Source organism: Xyrauchen texanus, chromosome 8 (genome assembly GCF_025860055.1).
Source record: "Xyrauchen texanus isolate HMW12.3.18 chromosome 8, RBS_HiC_50CHRs, whole genome shotgun sequence".
In the NCBI taxonomy this organism is placed as follows: domain Eukaryota; kingdom Metazoa; phylum Chordata; class Actinopteri; order Cypriniformes; family Catostomidae; genus Xyrauchen; species Xyrauchen texanus.
This window is the reverse complement of record NC_068283.1, coordinates 39640471-39667897: the sequence shown is the minus strand read 5'-3', so window position 1 is coordinate 39667897 and position 27427 is coordinate 39640471. Positions and strand designations below refer to the sequence as shown.

The 27427-nt window shown below is 43.8% G+C and overlaps 1 protein-coding gene across 1 annotated transcript in view; it reads right to left on the bottom strand.

Moving 5' to 3' along the window:
* Positions 1-548: 548 nt before the first annotated feature.
* The window catches only part of LOC127647797 (Fc receptor-like protein 5), a 63695-nt gene continuing 36816 nt past the window's right edge, over positions 549-27427 (bottom strand). The window contains exon 12 of the mRNA XM_052132265.1: positions 549-921. Coding sequence (XP_051988225.1) covers positions 839-921 — 83 coding nt within the window. The 3' untranslated portion in view covers positions 549-838. The remainder of the gene's footprint in view (positions 922-27427) is intronic.

The window sequence follows — 27427 nt, the reverse complement described above, 5'->3', positions numbered from 1 at the left end:
CAGAGCATTACAATTTTCACAAACTTGTCATATCTGGGTTTCAAATAATATTACAACTGACAAAAGATATAGTAGCTGGTTTCATTTTATACTGCTCTTTTTCATATAAAAAAAAGTTTTGGGCCTCTTGGACATGTGGGCCCCTAGAATTGTTACCACCTTTCACCCCATCAGCTACAGCCCTGTGCAAGAACCAATAAAGATGTAAACTAAGATGTGTCTAACATTTACGTGCCAAATTTGCTTTACAAGCTTTTTAGTGAATAACCCTGACAGTTTGGTATGTTCTTCACACTAAAGCATCCTGTGGCTTTAGGCGTATTTTAGTGTTACCTTTATATATATATATATATATATATATATATACACACACACACACACACACACTGTAAATACATGCACACACTTTATTTTAGCCATATCTATAAAAAAACTACTTTTAAAAGTATACAAAAATTAACTGAAAAATGTATGGCCTTATGAGGGCACACATTTAAGAAAAATATTCAGAGAGTCAAAGATTTTAATGCAAAAACTCTGAAGCAAATAAAGGCTTGACAATTAGTTACATAAAAATCCAAGCTTTTAAAATTAGAGGCCACTTCAATTTGCTGACTTTGCAAATTAACAATACTTTGAATCCATTGTATGTTCTGTATATAGAAAAAAAACAATAAGCTTGGATTTATCTACATTAAAAACAAGCTTTGTAAAGCTGAATTTATTACATCAGAAGCATTTTATACTGTTTAGACTTTTTTAAAGACTTAAAGGCCTAGTTTATGGAAGATGCACAGCAATATGTAATATCATTAGCATAAAAACTGCAAGCTTTTAATTATTTGCTTGTTGCAAGTTTCTCCTCTGGTCTTTTATTTTTATTAACCTGTGCGTAGGTCACATCACTTGATCCATAAAAACCTGAAAACATAAAAATAAATTAAAAAGGTTAAAATGCACATTTCATTCAATTCTTAGATTCTCAATGATGCTTGTAGATGCTGTTTTCACTGGATCCTTTTCAACTGATCTATTATACTATGGTATTACTTTCTCTCACCTTGAGCCTCTTGATCCATTCCCATGTTCAGTTCAGAGTACACAGTGTCAGCAGGTGTTACATTATTGGTATTCCCTAAGAGTTTATTACATTTATTAGGATAAACATGACATCACTATTGCTTCTGTGTTTATTAGCAGGGTTGGGGAGTAACAGAATTGATGTAACGTGATTACGTATTTAAAATACAAAATATAAGTAACTGTATTCCACTACAGTTACAGTTTAAATAATTTGTATTTAGAATACAGTTACATTCTAAATGTATTTTGATTACTGAAGAGATTACTTTGCATTTTATTGTCATTGGTTTAATTTAATATTTAGTCTTTCAGATGGAAAACATTTATACATATAAATGATGCGATCCAAAGTGCATTTGAACAGCGGTGAAACACTTTCTTATGATGTGTTACATTCATACGAGCAGACAGAGAAGTAAATAAAAAGAAGAAATAGAAATAAACCTTGTGTAAATTGTTAGCTTTATGCTAAGCTAAAATGCTATTTCTAGCCATTTTACCTGCACATTTTACCAGCCACGATCATATTTCTTATTAAGAAAATTCACGTTGGATCATAATTAAATCATAGTAAATCATATTTTTGATAATAATTTTTGCATTGTTTTCCTGTAGAAATGTCAAAAAATCCTTAAAACAAGATCAATTTGATTGATCTTGTTTTAGAAACAACACTGCATAAGATATTTAGTTTTTTCAGAGAATGTATTTTTAACATGTGTATTTTGTCTGACTGTACTGGCAGAGTTTTTATAGTCAAAACAAGTGAAAAAAATCTACCAGTGCTGAAGAAGTAATCCAAAGTATTTAGATTACATTACTCATGCCTTTGGAACTCGTCAGCACTGGCTTGCCGGGGCAGGTGCGAAGCCCCACCCGGTGCGTCAAAAATTATCCTCCCGTTAGTGCCCCTTGCACGGAGCTTGGACATCACTATCCAACCCGTCGTGTTGGCTGGCCAGGACCATCCGACTTGGCTACGCGATTCAGTTCGCTGGGCTCCCGCCTCGTCTCGGCGGTATTTGCTCCACTGCATGCACGGTGGAAATGCTAGCACCTTAAGTACAGAGGTTAGGACCCTGCTACTCAGAGATGCGATAGATGATCCCTCCAGCCGAGATGGAGAAGGGTCTCTACAGCCCTTACTTAATCGTACCCACGGTGGGTTGTGGCCAATCTTGGACCGGCGAGTTCTCAACCGGACTTTACACAAACTCCCATTCAGAATGCTCACGCAGAAACAAATTATAACCTGCATTTGCATTAGAATGGTTTACAGCGGTAGACCTGAAGGATGCGTATTTCACGTCTCCATTCTGCCTCGGCGTCGACCCTCCCTACGGCTCGTGTCTGACGGCCAGGCGTATCAGTACATGGTCCTCCCCTCCCCTCCGGCCCATCCATGTCCCCTAGCGTCTTCACGAGGTCGCAGAGGCAGCCCTTGCCCCACTACGGGAAGTGGGCATACGCATACCCGATTACCTCGATGACTGGTTCATCCTAGCACACTCTCGAGAGTTACTATGCGCACACAGGGAACAGGTGCTCGTGCACCTCAGCTGTTTGGGGCTTCAGGTCAGCTGAAAAAGTAAGCTCTCTCTGGTTCAGAGCATCTCTTTTCCCGCCTTGGAGTAAGACTCAGTCTGAATATCAGCACGCCTCACAACTGAGCGCGCGTGGTCAGTGCTCAGGTGCCTCGCTCGCTTCAAGCCAGGCACAGCGGTTCCTCTCAAACAATTCCAGAGGCCCCTGGGGAATATGGCATCCTCGGCCGCGCCACTCAGGTTGATGCATATGAGACCGCTTCAGCACTGGCTTCAGACTCGAGTCCCGAGATGGGTATGGCGCCTTCCTGCCATCAGACTTTCAACCCTTGGACAGACTTCGGTTTTCTGCGGACAGGAGTCCCCCTACAGCATGTGTCCAGATGTGTCGTGGTCACAACAGATGCCTCTCAACTGGGTTGGGGCGGCGTGTGCTACGGGCACGCAGAAGTGAGCTCATGGACGGGGCCCTGCATGCATTGGCACATCAACTGCCTCGAGTTGTTGGCTGTACTCCTTGCCCTGCGGAGCTCCTCCCACTGATTCGGGGCAAGCATGTCTTGATCTGTTCAGACAGCACCGCCACAGTAGCTTACATTAATCGCCAAGGCGGCGTACGCTCCCGTCACATGTCACAACTCGCCCGCCATCCGACTCAGGTTGCCACTCGCCACTCACATCCCGGGCTACCGCAACACAACGGAGGACGCGCTGTCACGACAGGTCTCGCTCAGCAGAGAGTGGAGCCTAGATAGATCTCTTTGCCTCCCAAGACAACTCCCACTGCCCACTTTGGTACTCCCTAATGGAGGCCCCTCTCGGCACAGACGCGATGGCACACAGCTGGCCCCAGTGGCGTCTGTTCGCAAATTGGTGTTCTTTCAGATCTGAAGACCCGCAGAGATGCGCAGTTCGGTCAGTGCTTTCATTCCTGCAGGAGAGGCTAGAGGGGAGGCTGTCCCCCTCCACCTTGAAGGTGTGTGTTGCTGCTATCACAGCCCACCACGACGCATTGGACGGCAAGTCCCTTGGTAAGCACAGGTTGATTATCAGGTTCCTTACGAGGCGCCCGGAGGTTGAAACCTTCTTGGCCAAGGCTGTTCCCCTCCTGGGATCTCTCAGTGGTCCTCTCAGGCCTCCAGAGACCCCCCTTCGAGCTGCTTGATTCAGTCGAGCTCAAAGTCCTCTCCTTGAAGGCGGGCCTCACGCTCGCTTCCATCAAGTGGGTTGGGGACCTGCAAGTGTTCTCTGTCAGCGACACTTGCCTGGAGTTCGGTCCAGCAGATGCTCACCTCATCCTAAGACCGCGACTGGGCGACATACCCAAGGTTTCTACGACTTAGGTCATGAACCTGAAAGTGAAGCTGCCCCGGGAGGAGGCAGACGCAGCCTCTTCTTTGCTATGTCCGGTACGTGCTTTGCGTACCCATGTGGACCTGCAGGGCTCTAGATGCTCTGAGCAGCTCCTTGTCTGCTTTGGTGGACAGCGGAAAAAGAACGCCGTCTCCAAACAGAGGTTAGCTCATTGGGTTGTTGATGCTATCCCCTAGCCTATCACATCAAGGCCGTGCAAACCCCCCCCACTTGCGGGTTCGAGCACACTCTACATCCTCGTGGGCACTGGCCCATGGCACCTCCCTAGCAGACATCTGCAGAGCAGCGGGCTTGGCAACACCCAACACCTTTGCTAGGTTCTACAACCTCAGGGTTGAGTTTGTCTCGTCCCGTGTTTTGACAGGTCTGAGCCGGTAGAACTCAACAACCGACCGGGTGTTCCGCTTGCACCTTGCGCCCTTCACCAAGCTGATACAGTGCACCTTCTTTCCCATGTGAGCCAGCAAGCTCTCACTTCCTGGATGCTCTTCCTCCCTAGCCCTCTGGCCACAGATTCAGAGGAGGAATTCGCAGCCAGACCCACCACGAGTCGAGTGCTCCGTGCTGGGCTTGGGCTCCACAGGCATAGTTCCCAATTCAGGCAACTCCCTTTGACGGATTTTCCTTGGTACGGTCCCCCCACTTGCAGGACCCGCGTCTCCCTTGGGCAGTCCTTGCTGCCCCCCCAGTCACCGTGTCTGTAGCAACTCCTCCCTTGTCAGGCAGGATCTACCACCGCACCATGTCCACTGGTGGCTTGACAACCCCCCTGTGTATTTGCCACAAGATGCCTCCCCCCAATCTGGGCAGGTTGTGGTTTCCGCAGGGCCTTTTCCCCCTGAAAGAATAGGAATGGGAAAGGACGCCTTCCCCGACGCATCTGTAGCATTAAGCCCCAGCCACTTTTAACTCTATGATGAGAAACATAGAGAGAGAAAAGGCATGGCTGGCTCCCATAGAAGTCATGTTGCCTGTTCCTATACGGGTACTGGAACCTAAGAGCGTTATATGACACCTTTTATTGGGGGCATTGGGGAGAGTTATGTGCTGCCGACCCAGCTGCTTCTAGCATGCAACATGGCCCATGGCACCTCCCTAGCACTGGCCCATGGCACCTCCCTAGCAGACATCTGCAGAGCAGCGGGCTTGGCAACACCCAACACCTTTGCTAGGTTCTACAACCTCAGGGTTGAGTTTGTCTCGTCCCGTGTTTTGACAGGTCTGAGCCGGTAGAACTCAACAACCGACCGGGTGTTCCGCTTGCACATTGCGCCCTTCACCAAGCTGATACAGTGCACCTTCTTTCCCATGTGAGCCAGCAAGCTCTCACTTCCTGGATGCTCTTCCTCCCTAGCCCTCTGGCCACAGATTCAGAGGAGGAATTCGCAGCCAGACCCACCACGAGTCGAGTGCTCCGTGCTGGGCTTGGGCTCCACAGGCATAGTTCCCAATTCAGGCAACTCCCTTTGACGGATTTTCCTTGGTACGGTCCCCCCACTTGCAGGACCCGCGTCTCCCTTGGGCAGTCCTTGCTGCCCCCCCAGTCACCGTGTCTGTAGCAACTCCTCCCTTGTCAGGCAGGATCTACCACCGCACCATGTCCACTGGTGGCTTGACAACCCCCCTGTGTATTTGCCACAAGATGCCTCCCCCAATCTGGGCAGGTTGTGGTTTCCATGAGGGCCTTTTCCCCTGAAAGAATAGGAATGGGAAAGGACGCCTTCCCCGACGCATCTGTAGCATTAAGCCCCAGCCACTTTTAACTCTATGATGAGAAACATAGAGAGAGAAAAGGCATGGCTGGCTCCCATAGAAGTCATGTTGCCTGTTCCTATACGGGTACTGGAACCTAAGAGCGTTATATGACACCTTTTATTGGGGGCATTGGGGAGAGTTATGTGCTGCCGACCCAGCTGCTTCTAGCATGCAACAGCCTGCTTGCACCTGGCCACGTAACACGGGTTAGTGCATACCGTTTTTTAAGTGGGACCCCTTGTGTCACTACAATCGATGCAACATTGAGTGAGTGACAGAAGGGGAATGTCATGGTTACGGTTGTAACTTCCGTTCCCTGATGGAAGGAACGAGACGTTGTGTTCCCCTTGCCACGTCACTATCCCTACCACTGTAATGTGCCGTAACCTTATTCTCGGCTCCTCAGTTAAAACCTGTCTGACATTCGCTCGCCCGCTCCCCTTTATACCCGTATGTCTGGGGGCGGGCATGCAAATTCTGTCTGCCAACTTGACATTAGCCTTTTCTCAAGTTCAGAGGTACGCAAGGCCCTCAGAAGAGACCCCTTGTGTCACTAAAATCGACACAACGTCTCGTTCCTTCCATCGGGGAAGGGAGGTTAAAACAGTAACCATGACGTTACTTATATTTTGTATTTTAAATACTTATTCCCGTTACTTGTATTCTGTTACTCCCAGACCCTGTTAGCAACTACAGTAGTACATATTGTTCTATGACAACTATGATGATCAGTAATGAGAAATAAAATCCTATTAGCATTAATCTGACCATAAAATGAAGCAGAGAGGCTTAGCAGAGATGTTTTGTAATTACATACCAATGTTTCCTATATTTTTCTTTACATCCTTGTGAAATTTCAGTTCAATCTCAGCATAGGTTAGGTCTGTAGGCCCTGTTACTGAGCCTACAATAAAAAATTTAAATAAAATGAGTAATACATTTAATTTTTCTGCTTGGATTTACTCTTTTAGTCTTCTTGTACCTTTGCTCTTAAGCTTCTTTTTCTCCTCGTTGGCCTGTGAATACATGACATCACTTGGCTCCGCCCCAGTGACATCTATAAAAAGATTGATGTGATCTCTATTACATTACTGGTTCTTTATAAAAGAGCTGTTTGACTGGATTACAATATCATGACATGATGAAATACTTTAGGTGAGATCATGAAGTTACCTGTGCTTTTGTATGCATTCATTGTTGCATGAACAGAATCATAAATGTGATCATATGTGAAATAAATAAACAAATAAACAAGAGACCATTCATCAGATCGTTATATATTATGAATTAAAGCCCACAGGGAAATATTGTTTTTCATTTGGACACTGATTTAAAAAATATGAATGAATGAAAGATTAATCACCAAGTAAACCATTTCTTGTGCTAATGTAACATACAAAATAAAGCGTCTAGGTTACGGATGTAACCTCCGTTCCCTGATGGAGGGAACGAGACGTTGTGTCGCTTCTCCGACACAACGTTGAAGAGAGCGACAGACGGGGAATTACAGTTATTAAAATATATTTTTGATAATAAAATTAAACTAATGACATATAGCCAAATTACATATCAGTTAAACAAAACATTTTTAAACTTTAGAGGAGTGGGACTTTCTTTTAAATGTGAGATCCATCTTGTTAACTAAAGATGATGTGTTTAATTTGAACAGTGGTTAAACACTTTCTCAGGTCCCAGCCTAATATATTAAGACAACTAAAGCCAATCATAGATTAATTTATTTGAAAAATATATATTTATTTTTTTGACATTATTCAGATTTGTTTCTCACTGCACTAGACACTGTTTACAAGCATTGTAAAATGATTTGAGACTGACCGGAGTGCAGTGCCGTATATACACTTTCTCTCTGGTCCTGCTTGGATGTCTGACTGATATTCTGCTGTTGATTGACAGTAGAGGGAGACAAAGATCCTCCACCTAGTCAAAAACAGTGTTCACATGAAAGTTAAGAGGAATAAAGGGGTCTGAATTAAACAAATGAATATACTGTCTGCATACATGTTTTTTAAATGACATGAAAACATTCTTATTCATAAGACCAATAAAAACTCCTCCATATTAAGGTTGGTGCAAATGTATTAATAAATTGCCACTGAATTATAAAAGGGCAGAAAATGAACCTTTGTTGTTTTTGTAGCACCACAGCAGGATCAGTATGAAAATGATCAAAAGCGTGACACTCAGTCCTACAGTCACTCCCGTTATCAGGCCATGAGACAGAGGTTTTGAGGCTGAAAAATATACACACATGTATACATTTAAAAATGTAATGCAAATTATACTAAACATTTTAATAGCATTTATAGTTCTTCAGTACAGTCTCACCTCTGACTGAGATCCAGCTCTTGGGTGACTTTCCTCTCTTTGTGTGTTTACAGTAGTAGAAACCCTCATGTGACTTTGAGACAGTGGGGATGATCATCTCTCCTGTAGTCTGATTCTGGAGGAGGGATTCATCTTTATAGAAATCTGCTGTGACCTTTGAGGAGTTTGTATATCGATGTAAACAGCGTAGAGTCAGAGAATCTCCTTCAGTCACAGGATCAACAGGACTCTCCAGAATCACATCACCATCTACAGAACAGAGGAAATGTGTGCTTACTGTAATGCAAATAGTGAGATTATATCAAAAACTGTAGAATATGCCAGTGTTGTTAACTCATGCAATGTTGGGTTGTTGTGCAATGCTCATTGCTATGCATTTCCTACAGTTTTCTAAATAGTTTTCAACTTTTTGATGTGCGGCTGGTATATTATTATTGATTACTGACTAAGTAAAAGAGCCCACAAGTTTCTATGGCATTCTGGTCCATAGGCTTAAGTCTCATACAGGTCTTATACCAATCACCATTAATCATTTGCCAATTGTATCATTAATAAATTCTTTGCTATCCCAACCATTCACTGATTGTAAACTACCAGTGAAATGAACAAATACAGAGTTGTAGACTCACTGTGTACAGTGATATTAACAGGATTACTCTTCTCTCCAGATTCAGAGCGACACCAGTACACTCCAGTGTCATTTTTGTAGATGTGACTGATTCTACATGTAGATCCTGTTTGTGATAACTGGTGTGAAAGTGAACAAACACTTAATCTGCCTTTGTATTTTCTCACTGTCCATCCAGTAGAGTTACTCTGATCCTCACAGCTCAGAGAGAGAGAGGCAGATGTGAAGTGTTGAGATCTGTTGGGACTGATGATCAGAGAGACTGAAGGAGAGACACCTGAGAAACACATCACAGCTTGAACACAGCTTGACACTTCTTTTTTATATATTGAAAAAGATTTTCTATAAATAAGTAAAACTCACCAGTGACCCATATTAGCTGTGTGTTGCTGTACTCTGTGTTATACGCTGGTTCTCCTCTCTCTCCTCTGCACTTATAAACTCCTGTGTGATTTACAGTAGCAGAACTGAGAGTGTAGTTTCCTCCAGCTCCTCTGCTGCTGTCTGACAGGAGTTTATAATTTAACACATCATCATCTTTGTACCAGCTGAATTTCCAAGATGAAGAGGAGTTTTTAACCCCACAGATCAGAGTCACCGAGTCTCCTTCAGTCACCCACTTCTGTGGAGAAACACTTAAAACTGCTTCCCAATCTGAAATTGACAGCTCTTTCATTAATAACATTAATGTTCCTGTAAATGTTAAATTAATGTTTGACTTTTGCTGTTTATACTGATAATAATGAACAAATAAACATAGAAACTCACTTAAAACAGTCAGTTTAACAGCATTACTGATCTTTGAGTTTTGTCCATCTCTTGAACTTCCTCTGCAGGTGTAATTACCACTGTGTGTAAGTTTAACACTGCTGATTTTACACTCCTGTTTTTTGCATTGATTGACAGAGTTTCTATAACTGTTGTTGGTACTCTTTACAATCCAGCTGTATGTCCACTCAATGTCTCCTCCACCCTGTATGTCACATCTGAAAGTGACTGTTTCTCCTCTGAACATCTGATTTTCAGGCTTCAATGTCAAAACAGCTTTAGTTTGCTCTGTACAAACACAATTACACCGTATTTTAATCAAACAACATCATAAAAACATAAAATACATTCTAAAAATAATCACAATAGTGACATCATTTTGCAGTTCAGTAGAATATTCAACAAAATGAATGTTTGATATATTATTTTTATAAACAATTCAGTGCATCTCCTTTAATATTTGATGTGAGTTCAGATTTTTGCTTTGAGTTGAGGAGGTCACCTGCTCATCTCTGAGTCTTTATCACAGTAATTACTCGCCTTTAACAGAGAGAATCACATGATTACTGTCCTGTGAGGATGAAGGTCTTTCATCTCTCTCTCCTCTACACCAATACTGATCCTGATCAGATTCAGCAGCTCCTCTGATAGTAAAAGTGTCTCTGTTTACAGTGTGATGCTCAGAGCCAGACACTGAAGAGTTGTTTTTATACCACTGATATCTCCAGTCTCTGTACTGAGACACTATCGCACATTTCAGAGTCACTGTCTCTCCAGTGAACACTAAACTGTCTGGCTTTACAGTTAGTGTCACTCTGGGTAAATCTTTAGAGAGAATACAATATATACTTGCTCACAAAAATCTCACAAAATGAGTACACCCCTCACATTTTTGTAAATATTTGATTATATCTTTTCATGTGACAACACTGAAGATATGACACTTTGCTACAATGTAAAGTAGTGAGTGTACAGCTTGTATAAGTATACATTTGCTGTCCCCTCAAAATAACTCAACACAAAGCCATTAATGTCTAAACCGCTGGCAACAAAAGTGAGTACACCCCTAAGTGAAAATGATAAATATATATATATGAATCAAATGCAATCACCTTTAGTGTGTCCAGACTGGATGTTTGAAATCAGTACTGAAAAAGAACAAAAGGGAAACTCAGTGTGAACATGAAGCTGTTAAACTATATTTTACATATACAATTAGCCACAAGTATACTATAAGTTCAAGCTCTTCCAATTTTTTTCTAGATTTAATGGCTTCTACATCCGAGTGCAAATGATGATTTGGTTGAAATATGATGTTGCAATAGTATGTTTAATGTAGTTTTACCTCAAAGTTTACTAAAATGTTTAGCTTGATCAATCCAGAATGTGTTTGGTTATGTTTAAGAGCTGAGAGTTGCCTCCGCGGTATTAGTGTCACTGTGATTAGTAGCAAGGGCGAGGCCACATAAGGGCCAGAGTGGCACTGGCACAGCTGGTCCACTCAATTAAAACTGATGAAATATACCAATAGTTCAGTTCTGAATTTTGTTGCACTCAGATTAGCTCACATGCAATATAATCATTATATTTATGTTAGAAATAGTTAGAAAAATGTGTTTTTATTTCAAATAAGAAAACTTCAATATGGTTCTGGTGAATTGAAATGGGTGCCGGCATGTTTCTCACCGAGCCTCTCATGATTTCTGGTCTGCGTAGCACTATATACAGTCATACCTGTAACAGATCCGCTCAGCACCAAGATAATGTTTTCACGTTTTGTCTCTTTATTTCTTCTATTATAATTTTTTTACATGGGAGTATGCTAGATGATTCTGTAGATGAAATGGCAATTGTTTGTTTTGGAATGCAGACAGGGAATGAAATTAGCACATTCATTTTGGTCATCCACCCGCCACACAAACTGTAAGGCATCTTGGAGTGACAAATGAAGAAGCACACCTGATTTTATTTTGAAGAGCAGGCAAAAGAAAAGCTGTCGATGCATGTGTCTGATTCACACTGCAGGTTTTATGAAGCTAAATTTAAGACTTTTTAAAGAAATTTTTAAGACCAACTAAATACATTGTAAGGAATAAATAGAAGGGAACACAATACATCAAAATGTCTAGGGAGCATAAAGAGTCATATTTAAAGCATCTTATTTTTGTCCATTTTGGCTGGAAGAAACTGTCATGTTTAATGTGTGTGTTCATGTATTTCATGTCTTTTATTTTGAAAAGTTTAGTTCCTGTTCATGTCATGTGCTCCCTAGTCATGTGATTCCTGATTCCCTCCATGTTCATGTGTCTTGTGTTCATTGGTTTATTTTCTTGTTACTCATTATCAGTTCTAGTTTGTCATTGGATTTAGTATATTAGTCTTGTTATCTTGTGTATATTTCTGTCTGTTCATTGGTTGTCTTGTTATCCATGTCTGTGTATTTAAGCCCTCATGTTTGCCATTGTCCCTTGTCAAGTATTGAGTGTGAATGTAGTTGTTTATGTCAAGCCACATTTATGTCAAGCCACATTTATGTTTAGTTTATCTCATGTATGAATTAGGGTTTTCACATATGTAAATAAACTGCACTTGGGTTCTCCATCTTCATGTCATAGTCTCCGTCATTGCCAGCGCCAGCAGCTATGTTACATAAACATTTCATTATTCGTTATATAACAGGCATTATCCTTTTATAATAATAATAAGAGGATCATAAAAATTGCATTTTGTTTTTATTTAGTACTGCCCTGAAGAAGCTATGTGACATATCAGATACTCATGTATATTCCACACGACAAAATAGCAACTGAATTTACACACATGATCCTGTTCAAGAGTTTACATTCCATTTGGTCTGAAGTGTGTATGGTGTGTTGCTTTCTCAATGTACATTATACTCAAAAATAAATATTTGGTTTCCCAGCATTGAGATTCGGGAGGTAGACAAAGCCTCTTCTCTCAACACCCCGTCTCCCAGCTCGGCCTATTCGGCGACACTGGTGACACCCTGCATCGTGGTGAGCCGATATAGCGGCTACATAAACCTTCAAGGTGGAGGGGGACAGCCTCCCCTCCAGCCTCTCCTGCAGAAACGAGAACACTGACCCGACTGCTTATCTCTGCGGGTCTCCAGATCGGGAAGAACACCAATTCATGAACAAGTGCCACTTCGGGGCATAAAGTTGCCTGGTAGATGGAGCTCTGGCTTGGTTGATCATGTCTATGACAGCAGGTGGTAGACCACTTAGATCTTCCACATCCAGTCTAGGGGCCAGACGTGGAGGTTCATGAGGACTGGGTGCGGATGCCAGAGGACTTCCACATGTGGCCTGAAAACCCATGTGACGTATTTGCCACATTTAACCTCCCCTTAGCCTGGGCAGGATGTGGTCTCCGTGTGGGGTCTTTTCCCCCTGAAAGAATAGGAGTTGGAAAAGAACGCCTTCCCAATGCGTGTCATAGCATTAAATGGCCCCAGCTGCTTTAACTCTACAAACATAGAGAGAGAAAAGGCGAGGCTGGCGCGGCCTGCTCCCATGCTTGGCATGTCGCTTGTCTCCCCTTATGACTCTGTACACTCGACATTGCGTAGTAACGCATATTGGGAGTGTCTTCTTACACAACCTAGTTGAAACCTCTCTACAATAATGCCAATATTCAAATATTACAAATCAATATTCGGTGTGACCATCTTTAAAACAACACCAATTCCCTTAGGTACACCTGGACACAGTTTTTCTTGGTTGTTGGCAGACAGGATGTTCCAAGCTTCTTGGAGAGTGGGGGGCATCATGTCAGTTGTTTCTGTGTCTTGCACTCAAATAATAAAATATGCAATAAGTGCAAAAAAAGAGTACAGCATTCATTGCAAATGCATGAGATGCTCATACGCGTTTGCATGGTGGTGGCGTAGTGGGCTAAAGCAGATAACTGTTAATCAGAGGGTCACTGGTTCGATTCCCACCACCATTGTGTCCTTGAGCAAGGCACTTAACTCCAGGTTGCTCTGTGGGGATTGTCCCTGTAATAAGTGCACTGTAAGTCGCTTTGAATAAAAGCGTCTGCCAAATGCAAAAAAATGATTTATATTTATTCTATTTATATTTATTTCGCAAGATTTTGTATTTTGATTTTTTGTTGCCTTCAATTTTCACATTGTTTGAGGACAACATTCGGCAAGATGTGGTCTAAAGTTTTAAAATACAGGACATTAAATTTGGCTTTCTCATTAGATTAATCAAAGAATTAATCAACAGAAAATAACCTATTATCAAAATAATGTTTGATTATGTCATACAAGCTGGGACAAATTACCCTTGCAGTCTCGCTAATGGTTGATTTAGGGCAGCCATTTTGGGTCGACATCACTGTAGTCATTGGGTGCATTACATAACGAAGGGCTCATCCCTATGCCCTAATCCCTTCATGGGGTTTGCCCTCCAGAGTGAGAGCTTCGAAGAGTTGAAGGGTGTAGGGCTTAAAAATATCAATCATTATGAACAAACCTCAGGGCATCTATCCATGCCAAAGAAGCCACTGCCCAATGGCTGACGCCAATGACCATCACCTGCACCCAGTCACAAATGTTTATATGTGATTTTGCCTTACTATTAACTATTTTCAGAATGCAACCCAAATCCAAACCAGGCAGATTTATCACGTTTGTAATGCAGGGCTCATTTAACAACACTTAAGTGTCACCTCAGTCAGCTCTTAAGAATCAGTCTGGCTGAAAGTTGCTTTTAACAGCTTTATTAAAAGCTCTTACTCTTACACAAGACCTACTTTTTTTCTTAGAATATTTTGGCACTTAAGTCAAAGCTTAAGACTATTCTTAGGAGCAAGTTTTATGCATATGGCCCCTGAACTACAGCCACAGTCCTTAAATTATATAATAACAACTTATTTTCACTCAAATACAAACTAAGAAAATAATACTCACAGAGCACAAGAAGAAGTGGACTGAGCTCCATACTGATGACTGAATGTTTATGACAGTCTGTGTTAAAACCTCAGAACTTCCTGTACAACAATATGAGAGCTAAAGTCAGGGGTTGTATGTTTAAAGCCACTTATAGTAAAATGTTAGTCTTAAAAGTGTCAAAATTGAATGACGTCATTTTACTCTTATTCCTAGAATTATGACTAAGTGTGTTTCATAAAGGTTCATAAGTGTTAAGATTTGGACTCAGTTCCTAAATTGTTTAAGAGTGCTGGAAAGGTATTTTAACGCTGTTTAGGAGTAGCACAATGACTGTGTTCTGCAGAGACGACACACTCTACAACTGTTAGGGTCTTGTTTCACTGTTGCCCATTTGTTTGCCATTTTTGTCCCTTTTGTTTTCCGTAGTTTTCACTTTTCTCCTTTGTTTAGCTCCACAGTCTCCCTGTTAGCGTTCGTGTTCGTGTGTGTGTGTATGTGTGTGTTCGTTCGTTCCCTGCCCGTTTTCCTCAGTCTTGTGTTTATTTCCCCATTGAGGGTTTTCCTTTGTGTTTGTTTATTGTCTAAATTAATAAAGTAGTTTGCATTTAGATCCGCTCTCCTCGTCTGCCTTCGCTGCCTCATTCACAACAGAACGATAGACCGCCCTAATATGGATCTAGCAGCTTTCTTTATGGAACTGGCCCAGGCGGATCTGACCTACCATGAGTACTCCCACTTTTTTTCCACTGTTGCCATCCACACCGGCTTTGACGACACATTCCTCAAGACCATCTACCGGATCGGGCTACCTAGGCACCGGCAGAGGGAATTGCCGGACCCCGGAGACCTCACGTGGAAGGAGTATGTAAGTCTAGTCTTGAAAGAACTCGCTGCCGGGGAACCACCTCTCTCGATCCCGGTTTCCGCTTCTGGGCTTTCCGTGCCTGCCACGGCTAACGAGCCAGCCTTGCCAGCCTCGTCATTACCAGAGCCAGCGTTGCCAGCTTCGTCCGCCCGGAGGAGGAGGAGAAGAGGAAAGGCTTCTGCTCCCCAGTCTCCGCCTGCCACGGCCAGCGAGCCAGAGCCCACGCCTGCCACGGCCAGCGAGCCAGAGCCCACGCCTGCCACGGTCAGCGAGCCGTTAGCCCCCAATGTCAGTGAGCAAGCGCCTGTCGCCTCCGACGTCAGATAGCCAGCGCCAGTAGCCTCGACCGTCCCCGAGCCAGCGCCTGGCTCCTCTCGAGCTTCCCAGAGCTCCGCCTCCCGAGTCTTCCAGGGCTCCGCCTCTCAAGTCTCAAGTCTCTCGAGCCTCCCAGGGCTCCTCTCGGGCCTCCCAGGACCCCGCCTCTCGAGCCTCCCAGGGCTCCTCCTCTCAAGCCTTCCAGGGCTCCTCCTCTCGAGCCTCCCAGGGCTCCGCCTCTCAAGCCTCTCGAGTCTTCCAGGGCTCAGCCTCTCAAGCCTCTCGAGCCTTCCAGGGCTCCGCCTCTCAAGTCTCTCGAGCCTCCCAGGGCTCCTCTCGGGCCTCCCAGGGCCCCGCCTCTCGGGCCTCCCAGGGCCCCGCCTCTCGAGCCTCCCAGGGCTCCTCCTCTCGAGCCTTCCAGGGCTCCTTCTCTCAAGCCTCACAGGGCTCCGCCTCTCAAGCCTCTCGAGCCTTCCAGGGCTCCTCCTCTCGAGCCTTCCAGGGCTCCTCCTCTCGAGCCTTCCAGGGCTCCTCCTCTCGAGCCTCCCAGGGCTCTGCCTCTCAAGCCTCTCGAGCCTTCCAGGGCTCCTCCTCTCGAGCCTCCCAGGGCTCCGCCTCTCAAGCCTCCCGAGCCTCCTATGGCTCCGCCTCCCGAGCCTCCTACGGCTCTGCTCCCAGAGACTCCAGAGCCTCCTATGGCTCCGCCTCCTGAGCCTCCCACGGCTCTGCCTCCCGAGCCTCCTACGGCCACGGCTCCGCCTCCTGAGCCTCCTACGGCTCCGCCTCCAAGGCTCCGCCTCCGGGACCTGTCCCTGTCCGATGGCCTCCTCCCAGGTCCCCTTGGCCGGCCCCTGCTCTGTGGCCATCTCCCAGACCACCTAGACCTGTCCCTGTCCAAAGGCCGCCCCCCAGGCCTCCTCGACCTGTCCCCGTCTTGTGGCCGTCTCCCAGGCCTCCTCGACCTGTCCAGTCCTGTGGCCACCTCCCAGGCCCCCTGAACCTACCCTTGCCCTGTGGCCAGCTCCCAGGCCTCCTGAACCTATCCTTGCCCTGTGGCAGCTCCCAGGCCTCCTGAACCTACCCTTGCCCTGTGGCCAGCTCCCAGACCACCTGAACCTGTCCTTGCCCTCTGTGCCCCCTTGGACTTCCTGCCTGCCCTCTGTGCCCCCTTGGACTTCCTGCCTGCCCTTTGTGCCCCCCTGGACTTCTTGCCTGCCCTCTGTGCCCCCCTGGACTGCCTGTCTGCCCCTCGTTGCCCCCTGGACTGCCTGTCCGCCCCTCGTTGCCCCCTGGACTGCCTGTCTCCCCTTCGTTGCTCCCCTTGGTCTGTCTGCCCACCTCAAGCTTCCCCCCCAGTCTATGGACATTTGTTCTTCCTGTTTTTTGTTTTGTCACTTTTGATCATCTGGAATCCAATCCTTGAGGGGGGGCTATGTTAGGGTTACCTTGTCTTGTTTCACTGTTGCCCTTTTTGTTTGCCATTTTTGTCCCTTTTGTTTTCCGTAGTTTTCACTTTTGTCCTTTTGTTTAGCTCCACAGTCTCCCTGTTAGCGTTCGTGTTCGTTGTTCATTGTTTTCACCTGCCCTCGTTAGTTGTCTTTTGTTTTAGTTTATCACCTAGTTATCGTGTGTGTGTGTGTGTGTGTGTGTGTTCGTTCGTTCCCTGCCCGTTTTCCTCAGTCTTGTGTTTATTTCCCCATTGAGTGTTTTCCTTTGTGTTTGTTTATTGTCTAAATTAATAAAGTAGTTTGCATTTAGATCCGCTCTCCTCGTCTGCCTTCGCTGCCTCATTCAAAACAAAGAAAGAATGTGTTGGACTTATGACAGTGGAAATTGGACAAATGTGTTTCGTAGTTAAGCAAAATGAAATCCATCAGTATATATATTGCAGCACATTTTTTCATATAATGAATACACTGAAACTCACGGTAGTGAATTATGCATTTGAAGCCTAAACTTTCAGAGGGCTGCAACAACTAATCAATAAAATCTAAAAATCTCTAAAATGATAAAAAAAAAAAATTATGAGTAAAATCTACAATGTTTTCAGTTATGATTAGTTAAATATCTTTGCACTTGCTTGACAAACCTCCATCTGTGATGCCACTTTACAGTAGTGAAAAAGTATTTAGAAAGGAGAAATAGACATTTGAAAAAGGGTTCAGAGCTGCATCTGAAAAGAGCCCAACCCGAGCACTAAATAAAACATCTGATAAGCTCATAGATTTGTTTGGGATGTCAGGTGCTTTAACAGATTCCTTCTGCAGTTTAATTTGCTTGAGCGATATTTAACCCCAGCTCATAACTCACATTTTACTGATTTATTCTTATTTGTACATATTATAAACTCAGTGTCATGTAAGTTTACACTCCCAGTTTGTAAAACAATTGTCCAAAACAACAAGCAAGGCCAAAAATATCAAATAAAATAAAATAAATAAATCAATAAAAAATACAAATATTCACTGAGTGAAGTAAACAAACGGAGTGCTATATTGAATGTCAAATTTATCACTAAATTGAACTGTGTTTAACTGAAGTCTTATTTGTAACTGTAATGGGATTAAAACGGTTTAGTTTATTATCATTTTATTTCATGATTTAAATTGTCCTATGTGTATTTCTTTATATTTCTTTTATTTATATTTATATTGCAAATTTTCAGTAGCATTCAATTTGGACACTGTTTGAGGACAACATAAGGCAAGATGTGGAATAAAGTTTTAAAATACAGGACATTAAATTTGGTTTTCTCATTTGATTAATCAAAATAAAATAACCTATTATAAAAACACTGTTTTATACTGTGTTGTATTTAAATCATGAGTGATTTAATGATGCCATACCAGCTGGGGCATACTGTATTGCCTTTGCAGACTCGCAATTGGCTGATTCAGTGGTTGAGGGTGGCCATTTTGGGTCGGCATCATTGTAGTCCTTATTTTACCACAACACTTAAGAATCAGTCGTAGACTTTGCTGAAAGTTGCTTTTAGCATCTTTATAAAAAGCTCCCACTCTTACACAAGTCCTGCTCTTTGCTAAGAACTTTCTGACACTTAAGTTAAAGCTTAAGACTATTCATAGGACAAGTTTTATGCATACAGACCCAGATCTTTAGGTGATTCATGACAAATATATCCAAAATTACCAGTGTGTTCCCAAAAACCTTTTGATAATGCTGCCAATTATGCTACTGTAACATTTTCTGTACTGGAATAGGTGCACAGGTCAGGCTCCTACGTGGACTTCCCCCTGTGTGTATTTTCCGCAATACGGTTCCCTTGCGAGCGGACCCGTATCTCCCTTGGGCAGTTCCCACTGGCCCCTGGTCACCGTGTCTGTAGCAACACCTCCCTCCCAATGAGGTAGGATCTACCACCGTGCCAACCTCCACATATGACCTAAAAGCCTATATGATGTATTTCACCACTCTTTACCTCCCCCAGTCTGGGCAGGTGTGATCTCCGCAGGGTCTTTCCCCCCTGAGGGAATAGGAAAACTGGGAAAGATCGCCTTCCCCGATGCGTATTATAGCATTAAGATGGCCCCAGCCGCTTTAACTCTCTGTGAGAAACATAGAGAGAGAAAAGGTGCGGCTGGCGCAGCCTGCTCCCATGCTTGGCATGTTGTCTTGTTCTCCCCTGTCGGGGGTAAAGAACCAGAAGGCTTTGACGATTTTATGGGGCGTTGGGGATGGGTACATGCAGCCTGACACAGCCGGTTGCTTTGGCACGTAAAATACCTGCCAGCTCCTGTGTCAGCAGTACACGTATACGGCTCAGCGCATGGCGTGATTTAAATTGGACCCCTATTGTCGCTTCTTCAACACAACATCGAAGTGAGCGACAGACGGGGAACGTCTAGGTTACAGATGTAACCTCCGTTCCCTGATGGAGGGAACGAGACGTTGTGTCCTCCCGGCCACGTCGCTGAACCGAGCCACTGTTGCAGCTGAACCTCATTGTCGGCTCCTCAGAAAAATCCTGAATGAAACAGATGCATTTCCCTCCCTTTATACCTGTATGTCCGGGAGCAGGACATGCAAATTCTGTCTGCCAATTTATCATAGATCAGAGACGCAAAAGGCGCTCAAGAGAGACCCCTAGTGTCACTTCTTCGACACAACGTCTCGTTGTTCTCCATCAGGGAATGGAGGTTACATCCGCAACCTAGACGTTTGCCACCTAAAATAGTGTAATATTAATATACTAAGACCCCTGTATCCATGTATTGGCACAAATATGTTTTCCTCCTTCTTCACTCCAATATTTATCGATGAACATGTTTAAAGTGAAAGCATGAGGTCTGCTGACACCAAAAGGTTTGACATGGATTATAAAGACTAATTTGTTGTCATTTACTGTGAACAATATTATATTATATATTTTTAATAAAGATATAGAAACTAAAGATATAGGCTGCAGTCATTACAGACTATCGTCAATATTTAACAGAGACTGTGTATGAGGAAATAGGAAGAACACATGGCCATGCATTGGTAAGAAATTCTACAGTTGATTTTTATATGATGACCTCAACTGCCGTGTGAAGTGAACCTCACACCAGTGAATTTCAGTTCTTGTTTTTCATGTCATCAATGTTTTGTGCAGAATGAGAATAGGAGGATCTAAACTTGTGGTTTGTTTTGGAGCATTGTGGGTAGCATTGTGGGAACCAGTGGTGGGCCGTGCATTTATTTCTAGGCCAGTGTGATTCATGCAATTAAGAAAACACAGTTTCACAATGATTAAGGCACCCTATGCCTTTGGGCATTATACATTATGTCGCTGCTAACTAGGAATGCCAAATGACATTTTAAAAACGCGTCCACGCATGAAAACCAGAACTTGAAATGGCACTTAAAAATTGTAATTCTGACTTAAAGATGCAATCCAGTGCACTTTTCCTTGTAGGAAGTTGTAAAATCCGACTTCCCGAGTTGAATGGTATGCAGCACTACTTTTCAAAACTTAATGCTCAAGCAGCATAATTTACACTTAGAAAACTCCTGATGTTGCTATAACAATGGAAAAAGCACTTACCAATTAACTTGAAGTGAAAATCAGTCCTCCTTTCCTGTCTAATAAATTAAGCAATCACACGGTCATGCAGAACATCTCGTGTTTTTAAATCCATAAGAATCTCTTTCTCAACGGCAATACCAGCAGTGACAGTCGACTCCTCAGACAGCTTGATCTCACGCTCTTTGCTTTCAAATTACGTACGTCACTTAAAGCGTGATTGCGTCACTCAAGGCCAACTAGTGTAGTAGTTTCTACCTAATTTGTGAAAAATCACTCAACATCTTTGGGATTTTGATTTCAGAAGAATAGACTTTATTATCATACAATAAAGCAGAGTTGCCTGCAGTACAACCAAAGCATTGAGGCAGGGGCGAGGAGCCTTCCCCCGTGTGGGACGGAGCTCAACTGGTAGTGGTGGGGTGGTGGAGGTTGCCTGTGTTAGCACACTGAAACAGCAATGTGATAGATTGTGAGCGGACTTATAAAGCATTGGCTTATGTGTGATTGACTAGGAGTTACCCAGATAATGATGTGATGTACACCGGCTGGTCTTCCCGCTAGAACTACGCTCCACTTCCATTTCTATCGGGAAGACACGCAGGCTTGAGTGAGGTTTAAGATGCCATTTATTTGATAAATGTAAAACAGAAAGTAATGTCTCTCTCTTTGGCGTAGGCCCTGTCCGGCGGTCCGAGGGAGTTGTGCCCGGACCTGTCATATCCTGCCGGAGATAGGAGGCAGGGGCGAGGAGCCTACCCCCAAAAAGAGAGAAAGTAGTATACTACCCCCAAAAGAGATGATCCTGTTTGGTACGAACCGGGTCTTGTGTTGGGCGTTCATTCTGGAGAAGAAAATAGAGATGTGAGCATCAGAATTGACATGAAATTTGTGATATCTCTGGTGTGGTTGTGTGAAGCCTTTGCAATGGGAAGGTGTTTTTTTTTGTGTGTGTGTTTTTGGGCTCTCCGTTGAGGCCCCTAATTGTGCAGAATCTGCCTAAGGCGAGCAGCGTGGTGTGTGGCCCTACGTTAGGCCGGCGTTGCTGTGCAGTATCTTTGTTGAAGGATGACATTTGATATGAAAGCCCTCCGACGAGGGAAGAGTTGTTTGAGGTATCTTTGCCGAAGGTGGGCAACGTGTGTAGGCCATACGATAATGGCGACATTGCGTGCAGCCCCTTCGTTGAAGACATTTGATATGAAAACCCTCCGGCGAGGGAAAGTTGTTTGGGGTATCTTTGTCGAAGCTGGGCAACGTGTATAAAGCCATACGATAATGGCAACGTTGCGTGCAGTCCCTTCGTTGAAAGACATCTGATATGAAAACCCTCCGGCGAGGGAAAATTGTTTGGGGTATCTTTGCCGAAGGTGGGCAACGTGTGTAAAGCCATACGATAATGGCAACGTTGCGTGCAGTCCCTTCACTGAAAGACATTTGATATGAAAACCCTCCGTCGAGGGAAAGTAGTTTGAGGTATCTTTGGCGAAGGAGACAACGTGTGTAGAGCCATACGATAATGGCGACGTTGCGTGCAGTCCCTTTGTTGAAAGACATTTGGTATGAAAACCCTCCGGCGAGGGAAAAGTTGTTTGGGGTATCTTTGCCGAAGGGGACAACGTGTGTAGAGCCATACGATAATGACGTGCAGTCCCTTCGTTGAAAGACATTTGGTTTGAAAACCCTCCGGCGAGGGAAATGTTGTTTGGGGTATCTTTGCCGAAGGGGACAATGTGTGTAGAGTAGACCCCGAAGCCGCCGCCAGGTGCCGCCATTTGCGCCATTTAGAATTTCAGCCGCTGCCAGCCAATAATTTCGTAAGCCAAATTGAGCCGCCATCTGATAAAGTTTGGCTGAGCCGGCAAGAATTATTTGCATCAAATAATTATTCTATTACATAGAGACATACACACACGAAATATATAAACAATACACAAGATCTATTTTCCCACTGGATTCATAACAGCACAGTCTTGTGCTCATTGCTACGATACACAGACTCACAGTGAATTGACGACCAATTAAAATTGCTCGTTTTCCGTACAGAAGAAGCAATGCATGTTTTTCTCGCATGAGGTGAAATGGCGGAAAGAAGCAAGCAAGGTAATTTTGATCTCACTTCTCACATACTTTCCTAATTCCTACTTACTTTTTTTAACTTAGGCCTACCCAGACTTTTGTTAAATCTTCAGGGCACGGTGGCACAAACACCTGAATCAAAGATTGATGTTATGAACCAAATATTCTGGAACGGAGAGATTTATAGCACTGAACGTGATATTACTGCAGTAACAAACCACCGTTTCCACATTGCTAATTCACGACGCATGCTTCAGTGTACATTGAAGTGAAATGTGCAAAACTTTGTCCAAAATAATACTGATAACAGTGTGTGTTTATATTAAGGCGAGACACGGCAGGCAAAAACATAGTTTTTTTTTTTACTGGTCAATTTTTAGATTTTTGGATATTTGTCTTCAATAACATGTCTTCTTTCAGACTTGTGGTGAAAAAAATTCCGAAATACACATTTAGGTCTTTATTTTACTACACTTCGTCTGTTTGCGTCTGTAGATTTCTCATAAATTCAACAAAAGTTTGCGTTCTTAATCAAGGTGTAATATGATAAGCTTCATCCATGATAATGCCAAGTTATTGTATACAACTTAGCCTACATACATTTAGCCTAAACACAACACATTGTAGGCTATTTGAAAATGTTTAGTAGCATACAGACTACAAAATAAATATGTACATACGTTGTGAAAGTAAAATCTGGTGTTTTCTTTATTACATTGTATTGCATTTTGTAGAAATATAGTGTAAGCCATGCATTGCTTGGAAATATTGAGATCTAGTAAATCAGTATAACATAGACATCTGTAGACATGAAGTGGCAGCTTCAGCCATTTGCAGCTATGAAAAGTTTGGCGGCTGCAGCAGCCATTTAGGTTTTGGCTGAGCCGGCTAGCCAGCCAATAAATTCATCAGCCAGCCATTATTCTCAAAACAAATGGCTTCGGGCTCTAGTGTAGAGCCATATGGCGACGTTGCGTGCGGTCCCTTCGTTGAAAGAAAACAGCATTGATATGAAAACCCTCCGACGAGGGAAAGTTGTTTGAGGTATCTTTGCCGAAAGGTGAGCAACATGCGTAAAGCCATACGGTTATGGCGACCTTCCGTGCAATCCCTTTGTTGAAAGAAAACTTTTGATATGAAAACCCTCCGACGAGGGAAAGTTGTTTGATGGTTATCTTTGCCAGAGTGAACGCATACATAAGGCAATACGATAATGGCGATGTTGTCGTGCCATACCTTGTTGAAAGCCATCTCATTATGGTGCGAGCTTCCGGCAAGGGCGGCTGGTTTGAGCAATACCTATGCAAAGATTATGGAAGTCCGGCGAGGGGGAGGGGGCATAGTTATGTGCTGTCCTTGCGAACGGTGAGCTTGCTTGAATTGAATCATTGTGTAGGTAAGGATGAGCTGGGGAAGAGCCACAAACCACCACCAGATATGCATGAGAACTTATGGCTGATGGGGAGTTGAGCTTGTTTGATGATTTGGGTCAAGTTGACCATTTCAGGTATGATTGGGGAGAGCAGCGGCCGAGCATCTTCATTGTAGATTCCAGTATACCTCGAAGGGTGCCTGTCGAGCTGGTCTGTGGAACTCCTGCGAAGCGAGGGAGGGAATGTGTCTGGCTGGGATGATGAAGTTACAGGAAATGCTCTGCCATGTCAGACTTCTCATAGGGGACATGATGGTTCGAGGAGGGCCGGACTTTATTGATTGTAGAAACGGCTGCGGAATTGTCGCATGACTACGATGCGTTTGAGTTTCTGGAGGGAACCCATATGACGCTGGCCGTGATGATGGGTGTGGAATAAGAAAGACCTATTTTAAACTTCTTTTGTAGATGTAGCTTGCCGTGTCATCGCGGAATGTGGCTGCAGTGGTTCTGGGAATATATTTCCTATTTCTGAACTCAAACATATATTTGACCCCATATAGGGTAAGAACCATTTCATTGAAGGGTAGAGGGGAAGGTTGTTTGCTGGACCGTATGATGAAGTGCTGTACGAATGGCGAGGAGGGATTTGAAGCTTGGGTCTCGGTGTCAATTCTTTCTTCCCTCCGCTGAGCCGCATCGAGACTAGGATTGTAGATTGAGAACATCTGTTAAATACATTCAATTATGAAATATCTAGCAATGGGATTACTTACGAAGAGAGCGTCTGGAGCGTAGGAAGCTATATTGAAGAAAGTATAATTCTGGCCATTCCAATGTGAACCATGGTCCAAACGGCAACCCCTGAATCCTATGGAGGGAGCCATGTCCGAGAAATAGGGGCGTGTCATCCGGAGATTCTCGCCAGCCATCATCGATTGGTGGGTAGGAGAGGCTGTCTAGGGAATGAGCTAGTGTGAGGAGGCAGAAAAACTGCGGAGTGGCCTTAAGGAATGATAAGCATGGCAAAATTGAGGAGGCCTGATGGGGCTGGAGAATGCGTTAGGAGCTGACCAAACTGATCAGGGAACGATGTGACAATAAACCTGATTCTGTCATGTTTCTTTAGGGGGGAAGCTTGCATGGTTAGAGAATGTGTGTGATGTCTATAATTCTAGAAACGTGGCTCGTTGTGTTTTTTTTTCTTCTTTTTTTCTCTCTCTCTCTCTCTCTCTCTCTCTCTCTCTCTCCTCCCTCTTATTCCTCGAGCTGGAGCAAATACGGTGAGAAGAATAATGACTCAGCTTCATGAGAGTTTAGTTGTTGGCTGTAAAAGGAACATGAGAGTCTTATGTACTCCCAGCATAGAGCCTTGAAGATGCAGTGGACAGTTTAGTTTTTGAAGGAGGTGTGCCCCAAAACATACGAAAATGAGTGCATGTTTGTGCAAATCATCTTGCACGAGACTGCTTTGTGAATGTGTGTTGATATGAATTGGGATCTTCAAGAATGTGATTCTCGAGCATGGATCAGTTCCTGCAAATCTCCTTCCGAATGTGTTTGATAGCTGATTCGACGGCTGATGTGCCAAGTTACCATTGTCTCTGACGTATTCCGGAGACCAGATACACGCACGCCTAAACATGTATGGCTGAATTCCGGCATTTACGCTGTCGATCATATTGGTTCTGATTAGTTGTTGCTGTAGTGGTCTGACCACGATGAGTGAATGATTTGTGAAGACATGCCAAACGTATTTTTTTGCACTCGGGAGTGACGTCACTCTGCTTACTTTTAATATATTTGCATTCTGATATATGCGTGCATGGATATGCGTTTAATGTTAACAGATTATATGTCTTTTCGAAGGTCTAAGTTTTCGACGTTGATATCCGATCTCTGTTGCATGATAGCAATCCTCCAGAAACAGCAATTTGTTTATTTGTGCCGGAAGTGCGGTTGACAACATGCAATATCAAAAACGGGACTTCATACCTTATTATGAAATAGCAATCGCCAGATGAATCCAGTTCAGCCTGCTTGGGTCAATTGTCCATGACAGAGTTCATTCTATAACGTCCAGTAGCACTTTTGTACGTAATTATAAATCTTGATATGTTCTCTATGTTTACATGAGATCTAGCCTGGAAGAATTACACTTCATCGGCGTTCTTCGACAGACTATGCAATCTGAGCAGCATTCCTGTTGTAAAACTGTATATTATCTTATATATGAAGTCTTCTAAACAGAATAAGCCTATCTCAAAGTCCGAAACCTTTTTTTTTTTTTTTTTGAGATTGTAGTTTTTTGCTTTAATATAACAACATATTAATTCTGAAACTTGAGGACTGAAGCCCAAAGTGTCTTCTTTCAAAAGATACTACAACTGTGTCCATACTCCAGGGGAGCCAGTAGATACAGCCATTTAAGTTGGGTATGTAATTTGCATGGTTTGTGCTTGGGAAGGGGGGCGCACATCACCAGGTGAAACTGTGATGTCATGCTCCCTCGGAATGCTCGCATCATGGGCTCAGTCTTCCTAGTGAGTAGGGCATAGGGATGATGAATTGGATTGGAATGCACCCTTTACGTGATTTGGTGAAGGCGGCCGCAGAATGGGGGAATCTTACTGAATGAAGTAATGAGAGCCCGTATGATGTTGATGCGAATGCGTTATGATGAACAGGCAGCGTTGCAACTTTGTGATGAACAGGTAGCATGGCAACGGAAGGTCTAGACCCATGACTAGATCTGAAATGCATTTGATGGATATGAAAATGACTTAGCTTATTTCTGATGGAAGCCGGCTGCTGCCTGGGCCGATGATTTTGCGGGATTCGCAGGGTGCGCGCTCCTTCCGCGCCGGGTCGTGCAATGCGATTGAGAGAGATCTCCTGAGTGAATGAGATATGGGTGAAGATCCGGGTTTGCTGGTTGTTTACTCCCCATGGGTTTGATGTTGGCAGAAGTTGAGATGAAGTGACGACGTCGTTGGAAAGGGAAGGCGGGCTTCCAAAGATGTGCTGTGCACTGGTTGTGGCCTGGAGAATTTGAAGCGTGTCTAGTTGCCTGTGTTAGCACACTGAATCAGCAATGTTATAGATTGTGAGCGGACTTATAAAGCATTGGCTTACGTGTGATTGGCTAGGAGTTACCCAGCTAATTATGTGATGTACACCTGCTGGTCTTCCCGCTAGAACTGCGCTCCACTTCCATTTCCTGCACATACCTTCAAATAGTCACATATGTTGAGCACACATACCATCACAACCACAGGCCTTTACACACACACAGTAAACTGCATGTTTGCCCGTCAGACATAACTGTGGTACAAATCAACAATGTTTACA